Source organism: Sceloporus occidentalis, unplaced genomic scaffold (assembly GCF_023333645.1).
Source record: "Sceloporus occidentalis isolate IW3139 unplaced genomic scaffold, rSceOcc1.0.p SCAF_3, whole genome shotgun sequence".
NCBI lineage: Eukaryota > Metazoa > Chordata > Lepidosauria > Squamata > Phrynosomatidae > Sceloporus > Sceloporus occidentalis.
Genome location: NW_028316983.1, coordinates 132,714,349 through 132,734,188, shown reverse-complemented (window position 1 = coordinate 132,734,188; position 19,840 = coordinate 132,714,349). Strand labels below are relative to the sequence as shown.

The 19,840-nt window shown below is 44.7% G+C and overlaps 1 protein-coding gene across 2 annotated transcripts in view; it reads left to right on the top strand.

Annotated features, from left to right (window-relative positions):
• The first annotated feature begins 437 nt into the window (after positions 1-437).
• Positions 438-19,840, top strand: part of RALGAPA2 (Ral GTPase activating protein catalytic subunit alpha 2) — a 199,832-nt gene continuing 180,429 nt past the window's right edge. Inside the window, exon 1 of one of the 2 annotated variants that reach the window (XM_089516358.1) lies at positions 438-677. In XM_089516358.1, coding sequence (XP_089372484.1) covers positions 572-677 — 106 coding nt within the window. In that variant the 5' untranslated portion in view covers positions 438-571. The remainder of the gene's footprint in view (positions 678-19,840) is intronic. The other variant, XM_089516359.1, reaches the window with a different exon arrangement.

Genomic DNA, 19,840 nt, shown 5'->3' with positions numbered 1-19,840 from the left:
CAGTTTGAGGAGAGGTGTTTAAGAATCCTCAGCCAGAGAGCTCTTAGGCCTTAATGAACTACAAACCCCACAATGCAACAGGAAGTGGACAAGCCAGAGCAGTTAAATGTAGTGCTGTAATCTACTAAAGAAGCATGGAGTTATATCCCTGTGTTTTCAGCTTTTATTTGGCCATGATGTCCTCCATTTTGTTTGCCCTACATTTGGAGGGGCCTTGCTCTTCCTTTGCAGTGAGGACACCTGGCCAACCCAGGACAAGGCCTTATTATACAGTAATCTCTGAAGGCTATGGAATTCTGTTGTGGGGCTCTGGGCCCCACAACATACTCCAACTCCCAGAATTCCATAGCCTTGAGCCACACAAAGAGTTAAAGCAGGGCCAAAAGGGGAAGACTACATCTCCCAGCGTGCCCCGCGCCAGCAAACAAAATGTCCGCCCCTTCAGCCCCGCCTCCTTCCCGCCTCAGACCCAGAGGAGGAGGAGCAGGAGCCCAGAGAGGGAGGGCGACAGTGGCCCCACCAGGCGGGAGGCGACCCCTCTCAGCCCCACACAAGCCCCCCAGCCTCCACCATGTTCTCCCGAAGGGGCCACGCCGACGTGAAGAAGTCCACCCAGAAAGCCCTGGACCCGCGCAAGGACGTCCTGACCCGCCTCAAGCACCTCCGGGCTCTGATGGGTGAGTGGAAGGAGAAAGGGAGAAGGGAGAAGGGAAGGGAAAGAAAGAAAGAAAGAAAGAGAAGGAAGGAGAGGAGGAAAAGGAAGGAGAGAAGGAAGGGATGGAAGGGGAGAAGGAAGGAAGGGATGGAAGGAGAGAAGGGAGGGAGGGAGGGAGGGAAGGAAGGAAGAGAAAGAAAGACTGAAAAGGAAAGGAAGAAAGGGGAAAGGAAGGAGAGAAGGAAGGAAAGAAAAGAGAGAAAGGAAGAATGAAGGGGGAAGGAAGGAAGGGGAAAGGAAGGAGAGAAGGAAGAGGGGAAGGAGAGAAGGAAGGAAAGAAAAGAGAGAAAGGAAGGAAGGAGAGAAAGAAAGAATGGGGGAAGCAAGGAAGGGGAAAGGAAGGGAAAGGAGAGAAGGAGGGAAGGAAAGAAAAGAGAGAAAGGAAGGAAGGAGAGAAAGAAAGAATGGGGGAAGCAAGGAAGGGGAAAGGAAGGAGAGAAGGAAGAGGGGAAGGAGAGAAGGAAGGAAGGAAAGAAAAGAGAGAAAGGAAGGAAGGAGAGAAAGAAAGAATGGGGAAGCAAGGAAGGGGAAAGGAAGGAGAGAAGGAAGAAAAGAAAAGAGAGGAAGGAATGAGAGAAAGAAAGAATGAAGGGGGAAGAAAGGAAGGAGGGAAGGGAAGGAAGGGAAGGAAGGAGGAAGGGAAGGGAAGATAGGAAAGGGAAGGAAGGAACAGAAAGAAAGGTAAAAAAGAAAGAAAAGAAGAAAAGAAAAGGAAGAGAGGAAACGAAAGGAAAGAAAAAAGGAAAAGGAAGGAAAGGAAAGAAGGGAAGGAAGGGAAGAAAAGGAAGGAAGGGGGAGGGAGGGAGAGAAGGAAGGAAAGAGAGGGAGAGGGAGAGAAAGGAAGGGAGAAGGGAAAGGAAAGAAGGACCCACCACCAAGTTAGGCATGGGCTGTGTGTGGTGTCTGTGTTTGGGGGTGCAATTCTCAGGGAGTGGGGTGGGGTTTCCAGTGCCCATGCCATCAGATCCCAAGGTGGTGGATCTCTCTCCTCTGCTACCAGATCACAAGGTGGATCGCTCCCTCTGTCACCAGATCCCAAAGTGGTTCTTCTTTCCCCACCAACTCCAAGAAGCCTCCTAGAAGGGAGGGGAAAGAAAAGAAAGTGAGGGTTCTGGTTTGCAAAAGAGGATTAGACATTGTCAAAAGTGCACTCCTAGCAAGCAAAGTGCAGTTTGCAATACATTTCAACAAACTGTGCGCCACACAGCAAAATAACAATTGATAACAACATTTACAAAGCACCTGGAATGAGTAATTTGAGGGAAGTTATTAGGAGCCCATGGTAGCACTTTCTTTCCCCCTTGACCAACCCACACCATCATCTGTGAATGCATGTGTCTATGCAGAAAGTGCTTTTCCTTCCTGGCAGGATCTAGAAAAAAGGGAGGGAAAGGCAAGCCCCTTGTTGTACTTTTTTTGGGGGGGGGATGACCTTCAGTCCTCCACCCCAGCCCTCCTTGCAATTCCCACATCTGAATAATAATACTGGCCTTGCCTACTGGGATGTAATAATGATTACAAGATCATGCCACATGGGACACTTTCAGCACTTAGTAGCTGTCTGTTACATGCTGTGTTATTGCTCCTATTTCTATTGCTGTTGTTTCCCCCCCAAATTATACAGGTCTCATTTCAGGTCTCCACTGGCTCCACAGCTGTTAGCATTGATCTGCCAGACTAAAAATGTCCTAATTGTCTAAATGTTTTGCCTTTGCTTCATCTCTTACCTTCAGTTCAAAACTTTCCCCTGCATGAGAGAGCCCCATCCTTTGCCAAAGCAGAAAGGTAGATTGTGTTGTTGTGAAGGATCTGTGCGTGGAGGCAACTCTACCTGGAGCAGAAGGAAAGAGCAGGTGGGGCAGGTGCAATAGAAACAAGGAAGAGGATGATTTTGTGGTAGATCAGTTCTCTGTCACAAAACAATGAGGTTACTAATGCCAAGGAAAAAGGGAGAGAGAGGTGGATTTCAAAATGCCAAAGTGAACCTTAATTCGTTATATTTCACGGTGCTAATATAATATAATTGGATTATGAAAAAAAAGGACTGGTTTCTCTGGTTCAGTTGTTTGAGCTTTTATTTAGTAAACACAAAGCAACAGCATCTGGCAGAAATGTCAGTGAAGGGTCATGCACACGCAGCAACTTGTTGTGTTCTCATCTGTATAAGAAGTGTATGAAGTGACCCTAAAAGAAGGAGGTTGCTTTTACTTGGAGAAAAGAGTATTCGTACATTCACCCCAAGTGGCCAGCTGTCTAATTGGCACAGTTTTTATTTATCCTGCAAAGGTTCTTGGCTGTATGGGACCAGTGTCTAGGACAGCCCATGCGATGGGGTGAGCCATTTAGGAGGCTTAGAAGCATAGAATCGTAGAATTTGAAGAGACCCCAAGGTCCATCCAGTCCAACCCCATTCTGCAGGAACTCTCAATCAAAGCCTCCCCAACAGATGGCCAGCCTCTGCTTAAAGACCTCCAAGGAGGGAGAGTTACCACTCTCCGAGGGAGCGTGTTCCACTGTTGAACAGCCCTTACTGTCAGGAACTTCCTCCTAATGTTGAGGTGGAATCTAATTTCCTGCAGCCTGGATCCGTTGTTCCTGGTCCTGTTCTCTGGAGCAGCAGAAAACAAGCTTGCTCCCTCCTCAGTATGACATCACTTTAAATATTTAAACAGGGCTATCATATCACCCCTTAACCTTCTCTTCTTCAGGCTAAATATCCCCTGCTCCGTTCTTCATAGGGCATGGCTTCAAGACCCTTCACCGTTTTAGTTGCCCTCCTTTGGACACGGTCCAGTTTCTAAACATCCTTTTTGAATTGTGGTGCCCAGAACTGGACACAGGATTCCAGGTGGGCCCTGACCAAAGCAGAATAGAGTGGCACTATTACTTCCCTTGATCTAGACACTATACTTCTATTGATGCAACCTAGAATCGCGTTGGCCTTTTTAGCTGCCACATCGCACTATTGACTCATGTTCAACTTGTGGTCTACTTGGACTCCTAGATCCCTTTCATGTGTAGTCTCCTAAAGTCAAGTGTCCCCCATCGCATATCTATGCATTTTGTTTTTCTGCCCTAAGTGCAGTACCTTACATTTTCCTGTGTTGAAATTCATTTCGTTAGCTTTGGCCCAGCTTTTCAGTTTATTCAGGTCATTTTGAATTTTGATCCTATCTTCTGGAGTGTTAGCTACTCCTCCTAATTTGGTGTCATCTGCAAATTTGATAAGTATGCCCCCAATTCTGTCATCCAAGCCATTGATAAAGATGTTGAATAGCACTGGGCCCAGGACAGAGCCCTTTGGGACCCCACTGGTCACTTCTCTCCAGGATGAAAAGGAGCCATTGTTGAGCACCCCTTGGGTTCAGCCAGTCAACCAATTAGGTAATGTAGGTAATGTTGCACACTCTGAAAGTAGAAGTAACAGGTCCTTGTCAAGCTCAGCAGGAAAGAAAGCATCAAATAAAATAAATCTTAGAGGGTGTTGTTGTTTTTTTAAAATGAAACCCAACATATATAAAATGCCTTTTCAGAAGAATAGAAACATATAGTTCAAAAGTTCAGTTCAAGCAAAATTGTAAGAGGTTAGTTGATTTTTAAAAGTGGCTATGTGAGTAGTCCAGGTTTCTGTAGAGTCTCAAGCCCTAAGCCCTTATTGAGACTATGCACACTTCCTCCTCCTACCAAAGACATTCCCTCCTGACTTCACGCCTCCTCTCCAAGATAGTTCACTGATGCTGCAAAGATGAAACAAATAGTTTTGCATCCAGGCGTTCCATTCTTTTCATGACAAATAATGTGATGCCAATATTAGGATGAGGCACGGATGTCAGAAAATATCTAATTGTTAATCAGATCTTGTTGGGGACAGATGTATGAAATATTTGTGTCTGAAAGTATCTTTGCAGCAGCCTGCAAAGCGTAAAACTTGAATATAACACTCTTTTCAAATTATGCTAGCAAATTTTCTCCATTCTGAATTTGCTTATAAATGTCATGGAATGTGATGCTGAGCAATATAGCATATTTGTGCATAAAAGGACAAATCATAGGTATGCTGCAGCAGCTCATGCTGTGTGTTTCAACTGCCCTGTCTCTGTACTACTGTGCAGTTCCTAATTTTCCTTTAAAAAGAAAAACAACAACCCTGGTCAGCCCATGTTTCTCCTCATTTTATCACCCTCCTTTCAGTAAACAGATCTTTCAGGAAGTTGCTCAAGATAATAGTCGACCATAGTTCTCAGAGAAGTGATAAAACTATCTGCTGCTTCAGACTGCAGATAGACTTATATGACTATGAACATATAAAAATAAAAACCCACATGTGGTAGACTAAATGACAACAGGGAAATAAGCCAAATTTGTTCTCCACAAAGGGGCTGGACAGATGGGTGGCATCCACCCTCCCCTTTAATGGCCAGATCGGTGCCACAGCAACCGCATGCTGTAGCACCTATCTGAACTCTAGGGAACACAAAAAGGAGCCAGAAAAACTGTGTTCTTTTTGCACCCTCTAAAGGGTGTCATAGCCACGGCAGTGCAGCTTTCTGACGCCGTTTTGGCACTACATTGTCTAGATGCAGCACCCAGGCCGCACCGTGATGCTGTGCGCTGTCTAGAAGGGTGCGCGGCATCATGAAGTGATGGGGCAGAGTCACAGTGTCCAGAGTGCGGATGCTACGCTGTGGCTTCGCTTACAGGCCGCCACAAAGTGCTGGACTGTAGAGCCCCAAAATCTACCAGTCAAGGAATATTTTGTGAATGAGTTATTTTTTGGTGACCAGAATAGCTGAAGTGGTACAACCCAGATAAAAATGTACTGCTGTAAAGAGAACTAGGTCACCAACCAGCTAGTGTTATTGAGGCTTGTTTTCATTAGCTTATTTTAGTTACATGTTTTTTTAGGACATGTTTATGGTGAGTGTTCTGAACCTGATTTAAATAGGTCAAAAGAAAGAAATGGGTAACAATATTCTGATGATCCCTTATGTACTAAGGCTGCAGTGCTTTTACACACATGAAATATAAATGTCATAACACTTCTTGTAATGTGCACATTTTAGCCCTTGATAAAATGCAAATTTTCAAAGGCATATACTCTGTGCCTTGGATTGAAACATAGATGCCTTCTGCCTGCTCTGTTATGTACTTTTTTGCTCAGATTTATACAATGTATTTTTTCTCAAGTATGATATTAGAACAAAGTATGCATAGTACAGTCCGTCCTCACCTTACGCGGGGGATCCGTTCCGGATCCCTCTGCGTAAGGTGAATTCCGCCTATGCTCGAGCCCCATTGGAAACAATGGGGCTCGTGCGCGGCGGCGCGGGCGCGCATGAGGCACAACGGGCACGCATGCCCATTCAATTGAATGGGACACACCGCCCCTTCCACCCTGCGCGCGCCCCATGGCTTGAGCGCGTATGCTCAAGGTCGCGTATGGCGCGCCCGCGTATGGCGCGGGCACGCTGTATGGTTGTTTAGAACAAACATACTATGAAGACTTGATGCATCTAACTCATTTGTTTAATTCACAAGCAGTTGTCAGGTTTGTGTTGTAAGGCTTTAAAAAGAATTAGTTTTATTCATTTGAATATACTTATATGTTGTGTTTTGGGGCAAGATTCATTCCCAAAGTGGGGTACAATTAAAATTGACAAAAAGTTACACTAAATTAGGTTTAATTTAGAGATATGTGGAGATAGTTTTAACAGTTTCATCTTGCTGGGAATGGATTACGTAATCCATGTCCTTATCTGTTCTCTCTCTTTCTTGGGAATAGAACCTTTTAAAAAATTGTTAATACACAGAAATGTTGATCTCCCAAGCTGTATGGAAGAACTGTATTGGCAGGTTCTAAGACCAAAAAGTGAAAAAAGACTTTTCAGTTCATAACAAACAAACAAACAAGCTTCATTTATATACCGCTTCATACCACCTAAGCAGTGTCTAAGCGGTTTACAACTGTAAGCTAATTTGCCCCCAACAATCTGGGTACTCATTTTAGCCACCTCCTCGGAAGGATGCAAGCCTGAGTCAAGCTTTTTCTGGTCTTGAACTCGCAACCTTATGGTTTTGAGTGAGTGGCTGCAGTACAGGCATTTAACCACTGCGCCACCATAAAACAATCTAGTCCCTCACACCATTATGTAGCAAATATTTGGTGAGGTTTGAGATTGGCAGTCATCCCTCAACCTGAGCCTTTTAATGTTTTAGAGTGCAATGAAGAAGGTTTTGGGAAGGTGGGCTAGGAAAGGGAAAAGGAAGAAACCTCCAGACTGCATACCTTTAACAGTGCTGCAAAGGAGTTCTATAGCTGAGTGAGAACTGGGGATAATTTAACTGTATGTTAGATGTCCTAGGTTAATATAAATCTGTTCCAAATACAGTACTTATGGTGGTATTGTGCTCTGTAAAGTAAATTTTACATTTTTGGGGGGTGGAATCTACAGCATTTCTTAACATGTTTAGTTTCTCCATGTTTACCAAGAATCACATGATGATCAGGTCATAAGCTCATAATAAAAAGAACCAGCCAATTAAATCATAAGGAAGAATAAATGCTTCATAACTTATTTTGACGGACGCAGAGAAGGAGACAGAACTATATTAAAATGTGCCTGATATTACCATGGATATAGTTTGCAATTTGTTTAGCCATGATTTAGCATTACAAGAATATTACTTGGGCTTACATATTCTACTCTCTTTCCATCTGCAAGGAGAACATGATAAATGTTTTCATTTAATCAGTTTCATGATGGTCATAACTACTAAATGTAGTTAATCTTACATCTGATTAGTGAAATTCAGCCAGTTTTGTAAACTGGTTCGAAGTTGACTTATTTCAGCTAACCATAGGTTAAATTAACCACAGTTTTCTTGGATTTGGATGACAAAATATGCTGTGACTTGCAGCTACCCCTTTTCGCACTGGATTGGGGCCATGACAACTGCACACAGCGGCCCCAATCCAGCCTTTCAAGGGCATGAAAAGGAGCCACAAAAAATGACTCCTTTTTACACCCTTGAAAAGGCGCCATAATCATGGCAGCGTGGCTGTACGACACTCCTTCGGCGCTTTGTTGTTTGGATACAGTGCTGGAGGAGCGCCATGATGCCGTGTGCCATGTTGAGCAGAGCATGGCATCATGGTGCCTTGGGGGTGGAGTTAGGACATGTGTCATCTGGATGCGACACCCCGACTCTGCCCCCAGGCCGGTCTATACAGGGCCTTAATCAGTAATTAAAAAGGGATCATATGACTATGGCATATTCACTGGTGATGGTGTCAGAATGGGAAGCTGTATTCCTGACCAGCTCCATCCAGTAACCTCCCTATCAAAGACTTTACTGTGTATAGTAATGGCCTTTGAATACTATTCTTACTATGCCATCAGCTGTCAGTACCCATGGATTCTTTATCCATGGATTCAGCAGTCCACAGCTTGAAAATTATCAATAATTTGTCCTGGAATCAAACCTCACCAGGTAGTGAGAGCCACTGTAATAAAGTTGAAACCATATTCATTAGCTGTGAAAGCACCCTGGTAGGGGTGTGTGCGTGTGTGTATGTATGTGTATGTATATACGTTCCCATCCACAAAAAATGAGACATAAAAGACTGCAGTAATTCTAGAACCATTGCGCTCATTTCCTATGCAAATAAAGTCATGCTCAAGATTCTGCTGTGAATACTCCAATCTTATATAGAGCAAAAAATTCCAGAGGTGCAAGCTGGTTTTAGGAAAAGAAGAGGCACTAGGGATCACATTGCAAACATATGTTGGATAATGTAGTGCACCAGAGAATTCCAGAAAAAAAATCTGCATGTGCTTTATGGACTACAGCAAAGCCTTTTGCTGGATAGATCACAAAAAACTATAGCTTGCTCTTAGAGGAAGCCACAACATCTGATCATATATAACCTCTACTCAGGACAAGAAGCTGCTGTTAGAACAGAATACAGAGAAACAGAATAGTTCTTAATCAGCAAAGGGGTAGGGTAAGGTTGCATACTACCACCCTATTTATTCAACTTGTACACAGAAAATATTGTATGTAAAGCAGGCTTAGACTCAGAGACAAGAGGAATGAAGACTGGAGGAAGGAGCATTAACAACCTACGATATGCAGATGACACGCTAGAACTAGGAGAAACCAACAAGGATCTGGAACAGTTACTGGAGAATGTCAAAAGGGAATGTGCCAAGGTAGACTTAATGCTAAACAAGAAGAAAACAAAAATTATGATCACAGAAGAGCTATAAGAATTCATCCTAGACAACAAGAAAATCGAAATTGTAGAGTTCCCGTACTTTGGATCAAATATAAATCATAATGGAGACTGCAGTCGGAAGATCAGAAAGAGACTAGAAATGGGAAGGGCAACTATGAAAGAATTAGAAAAGACCTTAAAGTGCAAATATACAACTCTGAACACTAAAGTGAGGATATTCCAAGCCATTGTATTCCCCATCATAATGTACAGGTATGAGAGCTGGACAGTTAAGAAGGCCAGTAGATGGAAAATCAATTCATTTGAGATGTGATGATGGAAAAGAGTGCTGAAGATATTGTGCACAACCAAAAAGACCAACCAACCAACCAAACAAACAAACAGCAACAAAACCCCAAGGGCCCTAGAATAGATCAAGTCTGAATTCTCCCTGGAAGCCAGGATGACTAAATTGTACTTTGGCCACATCATGACAAGGCATCAAACATTAGAAAAGACAATGATGCTGGGAAAGGTAGAGGATAGTAGAAAGAGGGGAAGACTATACATCAGAAGGTTAAACTTTATCAGGGAGGCCACAGACCTGAGCCTACAGGACCTGAGCAGAGCAATTGAGGACAGGGAATTTTGGAGACGTCTCATCCACGGGGTCACCATGACCCTCAACTCAAAGGCAGCTAACAACAACAATTTGGGACAAATTCTATAATATTGGATATACTTGGAGCAAATATATACTTGGGGGGTGTGTACACATACACACACGCACACACTTGTAACAAGTATATACTTGGAAAAAGTTTTATAGCCTTGTCAGACAACTGGAAGCCCTGTGACACCTTAAAAACTAACGTGTGGTTCATTATAGTGTGACATTTGTGGACTATAGCCCACTTCATCAGGAAAACAGGAAAGATTTGTTTTGTTTTGTTTTTAGTTGGCTCTCAGGGGAAGAAATTGTGTCAAGCCAGACAAACCTGTTTCTTTGCAGACTTAACTAGTTTGAAAGAAAAAAGAATGCTGTTATGTCAGTTTTCCAACAAATATTTTACCTATTCTGATTTGGTACCCAATATGAGAAGATTGTCTACTATCTCCTGTTACATAGTTTGTCAGCTTTGTAAAACTCCTCTTGCATGCTCCAGTTTAAAACAAATTTGTTTGCTGCACCAACATATTTATATTCATTTCAGTTGAACTTGGAAATGTATCCCTTAGTGGCCTGTTCTGAATTTCACTTCCTATGTTCCTTTTTTGTTTTCACTTTCCTACACAGCTATAAACATCTATGATTATTCACATTGGCTTCAATGCAAGAAAGATTAAGCCTTGCAACAGCATATATATCTACTCAGAAATAAGTTGCACCGTGTTTTTTTGTGGCTTACTCCCTGTAGTCTTTAGAATTTCAACTTTATTCTTATTCTTGCAATAGGAGAGTTTTGAGCATATGCTTATCTCTTCCATTTGTCAACTGAATGTAAAATAGTGTTTCCAGAATTACTTATATTGAGTACTTTTACTGAACAGAAATAATACTGAGTACTTACTTATATTCAGTTCCCTTGCTTTATTTATTAGTTCATTGTGAGATTTGGTTGTTTTGTTTTTTCTCTCTCTCCAAAATCTATTTTATTAAACTCTTTTTCTTTTACTTTGGGTAGCAATGGCAAACATTCTTTGAACAAATCTTACCAAGAAAATCTCATGATACGTTCACATAAAAGTTACCATAAGTCAGAAATGACTTAAAAGCACACAACAACAACAACGACAATAGAAAAACATTTACTTGATCAGTTTCTTTGAATCTTCACATTGCTTTGGTTCTCATGTAAAAATCCAGATATACTGGGCAACAACGAAATACATAGGTACATAATTCATGTGGCTAGCAATTGTTAAGTGTTGAAACAGAATTTCAGTCATTTTCAAGTCAGTACCTAAGGGACAATACCACATGAGTTAGCATCTCCATAGTTAACTAACCAATAGGGGTTTGTGGACCCAAACATTAATTGCTTTAATGTAAAACAACACTGTTTTTGTTTTTTTGAACTGTTGAAGTGGCACAAGATATTGCAGTTTTGTTTGTTTTTTTCTAACTTCGTCTCACTATTTTAAAATAGAAAACAACATGAATGGGGGAAAAACCAGGAAAAACCTGAGACACCAATTGAAGAATTGGTCTAGAGGTGCCACAAGTGGTCTGGGGAGAAAATGTTATCTTTAAGGTAACATACTGCAGAGGTTTCTCCATAATCATCTCTTAACTAACTTTGGAAATTGGTGGGGTGGGGAGACTTGCGTGGTTGTAAAATCCAAATTCATGCAGAAAAGTGCAGTCCTTCACTTTTAAAGAGTACCAATTTAAAGAGTACCAATGCTAGACTCATGTTTGGGTAGCCAGCATGCCCTCCAGCATTTCACAGATGAGGAAAATGCTGAACCATACAGCAACTGAGTGTGATCAAGATGGCAAAAAAAGTATTAATGAGAAAGAAAATAGAAGCTAGGAGAGGCTGCAGCAGTTTGCTTCTGGCTGAGCCTGCTAAGGGCAAGATTCTACCTTTTCCTCTCTTCTCCTGACCCCAACTGAGTTAATTGAGTAGAAACTGCTTTTGCATTTTGAACTCACTTACTTACTTAAAATTTTATTCGGTCATTGACCAGCAATATAGTACAGAGTGCAATTGCAGCAATACAAAAACAGAATGTAATTGTATTATTTGTACATTGCTACTTGTATAATAAAACGTTAAAAACAGAATTAAGAATAAAAAATAAAAAAATGAATGAGTATACATGCAGCTAAAGCAGCGAAGGTTAAGTAACACAATATGTTTCTAGCTCTGATAATTTCCAGATTTTGGCCTGTGTGAGTAACACTTTCTATTAGCCTTCGAGGTTTTATCTCGTCATGAGGGGGCGTATTTTATTTACGATGTGGCAAAATTTAGCCACTGTATATACAACACTAGGCGACTGACTGTTCAAGAGGTTACAAACAAGTACAGTGTCTGAGCTTCCTGGGAATTTTTCTAAAAGTGGGATGATCAGTTGAGACCGGATATCTTTAAAGAATATGCAATACAGGAAAGTATGTTCAAGGGTTTCAATATCACAGTTATTGCAAGGGCAAAGCCGTGCTTTGAAAGGAGTTTTCTTGTATCTTCCTTCTAGAACCGCTGAAGGGAGGGCGTTAAAGCGGGCTAAAGAAAAAGCTCTTCTAAATTTAGGTAATGTAATTTGGAACAAGTATGAAGCAGGTGTCAGCATAGAAATTGATCTGTTGATTAGAATGCGCCCCGGAAAGGCAGCAGTCTCTATCTGTCCTTCTATATCGAGTAATCTCTGCTTTATGGACAGTTTGGCCTGATCGAGATTTAATTCTAGAATAAACTCTTTTGATAGGCCTATAGATAATAGTTTCTTATTTATGGCCGATTCCCAGTAAGATTTATAGGTATCGGTCAAGATATATTTTGTTAGTCCATCTGAGGTTTTATTTAGTTTGAGCCAATAGAATAAAACATAAATCCACATACTTGTTTCAATTTTACTAACTCCAGCCTCTCTTCTCAATACCACGTTGGGAACACAGCTACCAACTTGAAAGATTTTCCTTAAAAAATTTGTTTGCACCCGTTCAAGGGGCATAAGATCGTTATAAGGGCCCAATTGAGCGCCATATAAGAGTTGTGGTCTGGCCTTAGCCTGGAAGAGTTTAATTGCTGCTGGAATAAATTGGGCTCCCTTAGAAAAAAAGTATTGTTGGATTGCATTAGCTGTTTTTTGTGCATTTTTTGAAACATATTCCAAGTGTGCAGTTCTATTACCCGTGGCCTGAAGCACAATTCCCAAATATCTGAATGTCTTAACTTGTTCAATAGTTTCTTTTCCCAGTTTCCAATTTCTTTTTCTGGGTTGCTTGGAGAAGGTAATGATTTTAGTTTTAGAACAATTTATTGTTAATCTTTCTTCACTACAATAAGTGGTTAGCGACCTCAGAGCTCTTCTTAATCCGATGGGAGTCAGAGATAATATGACAACATCATCGGCATAAAGAAGTAGATTTACATGTCTATTTGTTATTTTGGGAGGGTGGAAGGAGATCTTATTCAAGTGGGGAACTAAAGAATTTATATAATAATTGAACAGAATAGGGGCTAGAACACATCCTTGTCTAACTCCGATCTTAACTTGGATTTCTTTGGACATATGGCCTGCTGAACTACATCTCACTTTCAGCCGATTATCCTCATGCAATTTAATAAGCAGGAGAAGAAGCCGTTTGTCGATTGAACTATTCATAAGTTTTTCCCACAATCTAGATCTGGAAACAGTATCAAAGGCAGCTTTAAAGTCTACAAAAGCTGCATGAAGCGAGATGCCCATTTTGGAATATTTTTCTATCAGATGTTGTAACAATAATACATGATCAATCGTTGATCGTCCTGCTCTAAATCCTGCTTGTTCTTCGTTCAAGATGTTCTCTGACTCAAGCCAATCCATTAATTTAGTTTGTAGGTGTTTAGCATACATTTTGCTAATTTGGCTCAGCAAGCTGATTGGTCTAAAATTTGATGGATCACTCCTTTTACCTTTTTTGTATACAGGGATTATTATAGCAAGTCCCCACAGAGGAGGAATCATGGCCGTCCTGTCTATGGCCGTAAAAAGCGTGGAGAGCACTGGCAGCCACCAGTCTAAATCATTTTTTAGTATTTCACTGGTGATAAGGTCCACACCAGGGGCCCTTGAAGGTTTAAGTTGGTTAATTAGAGTTTTAACCTCCGAGTGTGAAACAGGTGGCCATGGCGGTAGGGTGGACACGTTCAATCGGGGATCGCTAAAAGGCTTTGCATGATTCCCATATAATTGAGTGAAATGGTTTTCCCAAGTTTCGGCTGGAATTTGGAATAGAGAGTTACTTATATGTCTTGGGAAGGATGGATTTATCACCTTCCAAAATATGGCAGGGTTGTTTGCACTAGCCGCGTTAATTACTTTTTCCCATGAAGCTTGTATGGCAGTTCTTTTTTTAGATCTAATCAGTTGTTTGTATGCTTTCTTTAAGTTCATAAGCTCAGCTACATTATGGTCCAGGGAATTGGCTTTGTATTGTTTAAACTTTTGCTTTAAGAGGGACCAAATTGCCCTACATTCTGAGTCAAACCAATAATGTTGTTCCTTTTGTCCTAGCATATTGATATTATTTTTATTTTTAGGAGCAATTAGCAAAGGTTGAATGTTATTAATTAGATTATTAAAACTAGTTAGTATATCGTCATCTTTTTTACTATTGACAATGTTGTTATGAAGGTTAGTGTTAGCTTCATTGTTAAGAGACTTGGTGAGAGTCTCAGCAATTAATGGGGTCCATTTGACCCGTGTGGGTCCAATTTCAAAAGCCAAATTCTGACTTTGGTTTACTGGCAAAAACAACTGGTCAAAAGAGCCAAGGCTTAACATTAGTGGAAAGTGATCACTTTCCAGACGATTGACTATAGTGAATTTTTGAACGTAAGGGATTAGACCAACAGTGATTCCTATGTAGTCTAATATTGAAGGTCTAGTGCCTGACCAGTGAGTGTATTCAGCTGGATAATCATCATTTGTGGAACCGTTCAGGATCACCAAATTTAATCCTACAAAAGTTCTTAACATACATAAGCCCCTATAGTCACAGCATATGTCCTTGGATTGACGCATCAGTAATGGCGATAGCGGAGTACCTGTAGGTAGATAGCAATTAAATTTAGAGCAAATAACAGTGTCATTGGCCCCTGTTCTTGCATTTAGATCTCCTGCTACAATGATATGCATTGTCAAATCAATAGCCATAATGTCCTTAATGAACTTATTCAATTTTTCCCACACTAATTTTATCTTAGTCTGACCCTGTAAAGGTGGAATATAGACATTAATTAAACATAATAGACTATTTCTAAACTGGAGCAAAATTGCTAGAGCAATTTGTTCTAAAGCAAATAGTTTAATAATTTTTGTTTGTAAGGATGTAGATAGTAAAGTAACTAATCCCCCACAAAGCCTTCCTTTGCCTTTACCAGGAGTTGCGTCTAACACTATTGCCTTAAACCCATCTATATACAAATCTTCGGCTACCCAGGTTTCTTGGAATAGAACTGCATCATATTGAGTGATGAAAGACATAAAAGATGGATCCTTGCATCTAACTTTCCATCCGGCTATGTTCCAGGAGATGATAGATAGAGAAGGTGGAGACCTTGTTGGTGATTGTCAATCATTGAAATCCAATAAGGATGTGGGAGGATTTTCCTCCTTATAATCATTGGTATTTCTGGCCTCATTCCGTTTGATATTCTTGGCATCTATACTTGATTCTCCTGTATAGGCAATCCCCCTGCCTAGTAAGCTATTGCTTTGTTTGTTCGGGGACAAGAGTAGTGTCATAGGACTAGAGCGTCTCCTTTTTTTGTTCAGGTGTCGAGATGGTATGGGAGATGTTGGTAATGGTACTAGGGGTTGATGTAGCCCCCCTTCCTTGCAACTTGGAGATAGTTGGATTAGAGGTGGTACAGTATTATTGAGTTCCTTGTAAAAATTGTTAGAGGTCATGGACCTAAGAGAGGTCTTAATAGGCTCTGTTTTGGCTGTTTGACAGCTTGATAGTTCCTTAGAGGGGGATGAGATGTCAATTAGTGAACAGGTAGATGGTAGCAGTTCTTGAATAGTTTTAGTGGATCTAGTAACAAATTGGAGTTTCCCTTTAACATTTTCCAGTTTGCATAGTATTTGTTTTTGTTCATCTGGAGCGAGTGTATTAAATAACTGGACAAGTTCATCTTCATCTTCAGGTAGATTATTGAACTGTTGGGTTAACTCGTCTGCAGGTTTGAGGCTCTTGATATTAATATACTTTTTATTTCTAATGATCATTAGCGGTTGAATTTTAGTATTGCACAGTACTCGCGTTGGGGTAATTTCAAATCTTTTTAGCCTCCATCTGTTATTAAAGATAAGATCTGGGATACTTGAATCTTTAAAGCTCAAAGCAATTCTCATTATTCTATTTCTTGTAGGGAGCCAAAAAACATCAGTGATATCACTGGTTAGCAATTTCCTTTTTAAGAGAAGGGAAAGTGACTGGGAGATCATTCTTTTTTTGTGCCATTTCCCAATGTTTTGGTGATTTATTGCTATTTGGAGCACAATCCTGTTTTTAGAAGGAATTAATTTGTCTTTTACAGGAGGCTTTTGTGTTGAATTAATCATAGCATCTTTAGGGCATGGAGGTTCTTGTTTAGGATGGTCACTTGTAGCTAGAGTTTTTTCTTTTTTTGCTATAGATTTGGGCATTTCCATAAGGGTCCTTATCCTATCTATTTTTTGATTGATACTCTCCAACTGCTCAAAAATTGCTATTACCGTTTTTGCTGTTAAAAGGCAGTTCTTAGCAACCAAATCTAAATCAGTCTTTTCGTTATTCAAGGTTTTGAATGTAAAATTCGATTTAAGGTCATTATTGTCCATTGGGATGATATTTTCCTCTTCATCGGAGGAAAGATCAGAGGAGCCTATGCATAAATTGGATACAAGATTATTTGAGCTCTTTACCACCTCATTAGATTGTAGTAGGTCTTCTATTTTTAGTTGTTTTAGAGTTGAAGCAGCCCTAAGTAGCTCTGAATTATCAGTGGTTTTACAGGAATGTTTCCTTGCACTTTTACATCTCTTATTATTAGCAGGGGCATTACCTTTGGGAGATTTTCTTTTCCTTTTATAGATGTTCTTTGTCACCATTTCAAGTATAGTAGACACGTGGCTAGTCAGATGGTTAACTCAGAATTGATTGAAAACCTTAATACCTTCCTCTCAGCTAGTATGCAAAGAGACTAAGTCTCAATTAGGCCTTCGGGTCTCGGGGTCTTAATTCTCCTCAGTTCGCCGTCGCCAAGGAGCAAGGGATGGTGGGGGCTTTTGGGCCCCAGCTGGTCTCCTCCTCCCTGCTCTCGCTGCTACTGCTGCGCCGCTGCCGAGGAGCAAGGGATGGTGGGGGCTTTTGGGCCCCAGCTGGTCTCCTCCTCCCTGCTCTCGCTGCTACTGCTGCGCCGCTGCCGAGGAGCAAGGGATGGTGGGGGCTTTTGAGGCCCCAGCTGGTCTCCTCCTCCCTGCTCTCGCTGCTACTGCTGCGCCGCTGCCGAGGAGCAAGGGATGGTGGGGGCTTTTGGGCCCCAGCTGGTCTCCTCCTCCCTGCTCTCGCTGCTACTGCTGCGCCGCTGCCGAGGAGCAAGGGATGGTGGGGGCTTTTGAGGCCCCAGCTGGTCTCCTCCTCCCTGCTCTCGCTGCTACTGCTGCGCCGCTGCCGAGGAGCAAGGGATGGTGGGGGCTTTTGAGGCCCCAGCTGGTCTCCTCCTCCCTGCTCTCGCTGCTACTGCTGCGCCGCTGCCGAGGAGCAAGGGATGGTGGGGGCTTTTGAGGCCCCAGCTGGTCTCCTCCTCCCTGCTCTCGCTGCTACTGCTGCGCCGCTGCCGAGGAGCAAGGGATGGTGGGGGCTTTTGGGCCCCAGCTGGTCTCCTCCTCCCTGCTCTCGCTGCTACTGCTGCGCCGCTGCCGAGGAGCAAGGGATGGTGGGGGCTTTTGGGCCCCAGCTGGTCTCCTCCTCCCTGCTCTCGCTGCTACTGCTGCGCCGCTGCCGAGGAGCAAGGGATGGTGGGGGCTTTTGGGCCCCAGCTGGTCTCCTCCTCCCTGCTCTCGCTGCTACTGCTGCGCCGCTGCCGAGGAGCAAGGGATGGTGGGGGCTTTTAAGGCCCCAGCTGGTCTCCTCCTCCCTGCTCTCGCTGCTACTGCTGCGCCGCTGCCGAGGAGCAAGGGATGGTGGGGGCTTTTGGGCCCCAGCTGGTCTCCTCCTCCCTGCTCTCGCTGCTACTGCTGCGCCGCTGCCGAGGAGCAAGGGATGGTGGGGGCTTTTGAGGCCCCAGCTGGTCTCCTCCTCCCTGCTCTCGCTGCTACTGCTGCGCCGCTGCCGAGGAGCAAGGGATGGTGGGGGCTTTTGGGCCCCAGCTGGTCTCCTCCTCCCTGCTCTCGCTGCTACTGCTGCGCCGCTGCCGAGGAGCAAGGGATGGTGGGGGCTTTTGGGCCCCAGCTGGTCTCCTCCTCCCTGCTCTCGCTGCTACTGCTGCGCCGCTGCCGAGGAGCAAGGGATGGTGGGGGCTTTTAAGGCCCCAGCTGGTCTCCTCCTCCCTGCTCTCGCTGCTACTGCTGCGCCGCTGCCGAGGAGCAAGGGATGGTGGGGGCTTTTGGGCCCCAGCTGGTCTCCTCCTCCCTGCTCTCGCTGCTACTGCTGCGCCGCTGCCGAGGAGCAAGGGATGGTGGGGGCTTTTGAGGCCCCAGCTGGTCTCCTCCTCCCTGCTCTCGCTGCTACTGCTGCGCCGCTGCCGAGGAGCAAGGGATGGTGGGGGCTTTTGGGCCCCAGCTGGTCTCCTCCTCCCTGCTCTCGCTGCTACTGCTGCGCCGCTGCCGAGGAGCAAGGGATGGTGGGGGCTTTTGGGCCCCAGCTGGTCTCCTCCTCCCTGCTCTCGCTGCTACTGCTGCGCCGCTGCCGAGGAGCAAGGGATGGTGGGGGCTTTTGAGGCCCCAGCTGGTCTCCTCCTCCCTGCTCTCGCTGCTACTGCTGCGCCGCTGCCGAGGAGCAAGGGATGGTGGGGGCTTTTAAGGCCCCAGCTGGTCTCCTCCTCCCTGCTCTCGCTGCTACTGCTGCGCCGCTGCCGAGGAGCAAGGGATGGTGGGGGCTTTTGGGCCCCAGCTGGTCTCCTCCTCCCTGCTCTCGCTGCTACTGCTGCGCCGCTGCCGAGGAGCAAGGGATGGTGGGGGCTTTTGAGGCCCCAGCTGGTCTCCTCCTCCCTGCTCTCGCTGCTACTGCTGCGCCGCTGCCGAGGAGCAAGGGATGGTGGGGGCTTTTAAGGCCCCAGCTGGTCTCCTCCTCCCTGCTCTCGCTGCTACTGCTGCGCCGCTGCCGAGGAGCAAGGGATGGTGGGGGCTTTTGAGGCCCCAGCTGGTCTCCTCCTCCCTGCTCTCGCTGCTACTGCTGCGCCGCTGCCGAGGAGCAAGGGATGGTGGGGGCTTTTGGGCCCCAGCTGGTCTCCTCCTCCCTGCTCTCGCTGCTACTGCTGCGCCGCTGCCGAGGAGCAAGGGATGGTGGGGGCTTTTGAGGCCCCAGCTGGTCTCCTCCTCCCTGCTCTCGCTGCTACTGCTGCGCCGCTGCCGAGGAGCAAGGGATGGTGGGGGCTTTTAAGGCCCCAGCTGGTCTCCTCCTCCCTGCTCTCGCTGCTACTGCTGCGCCGCTGCCGAGGAGCAAGGGATGGTGGGGGCTTTTGAGGCCCCAGCTGGTCTCCTCCTCCCTGCTCTCGCTGCTACTGCTGCGCCGCTGCCGAGGAGCAAGGGATGGTGGGGGCTTTTGGGCCCCAGCTGGTCTCCTCCTCCCTGCTCTCGCTGCTACTGCTGCGCCGCTGCCGAGGAGCAAGGGATGGTGGGGGCTTTTGAGGCCCCAGCTGGTCTCCTCCTCCCTGCTCTCGCTGCTACTGCTGCGCCGCTGCCGAGGAGCAAGGGATGGTGGGGGCTTTTGGGCCCCAGCTGGTCTCCTCCTCCCTGCTCTCGCTGCTACTGCTGCGCCGCTGCCGAGGAGCAAGGGATGGTGGGGGCTTTTGGGCCCCAGCTGGTCTCCTCCTCCCTGCTCTCGCTGCTACTGCTGCGCCGCTGCCGAGGAGCAAGGGATGGTGGGGGCTTTTGAGGCCCCAGCTGGTCTCCTCCTCCCTGCTCTCGCTGCTACTGCTGCGCCGCTGCCGAGGAGCAAGGGATGGTGGGGGCTTTTAAGGCCCCAGCTGGTCTCCTCCTCCCTGCTC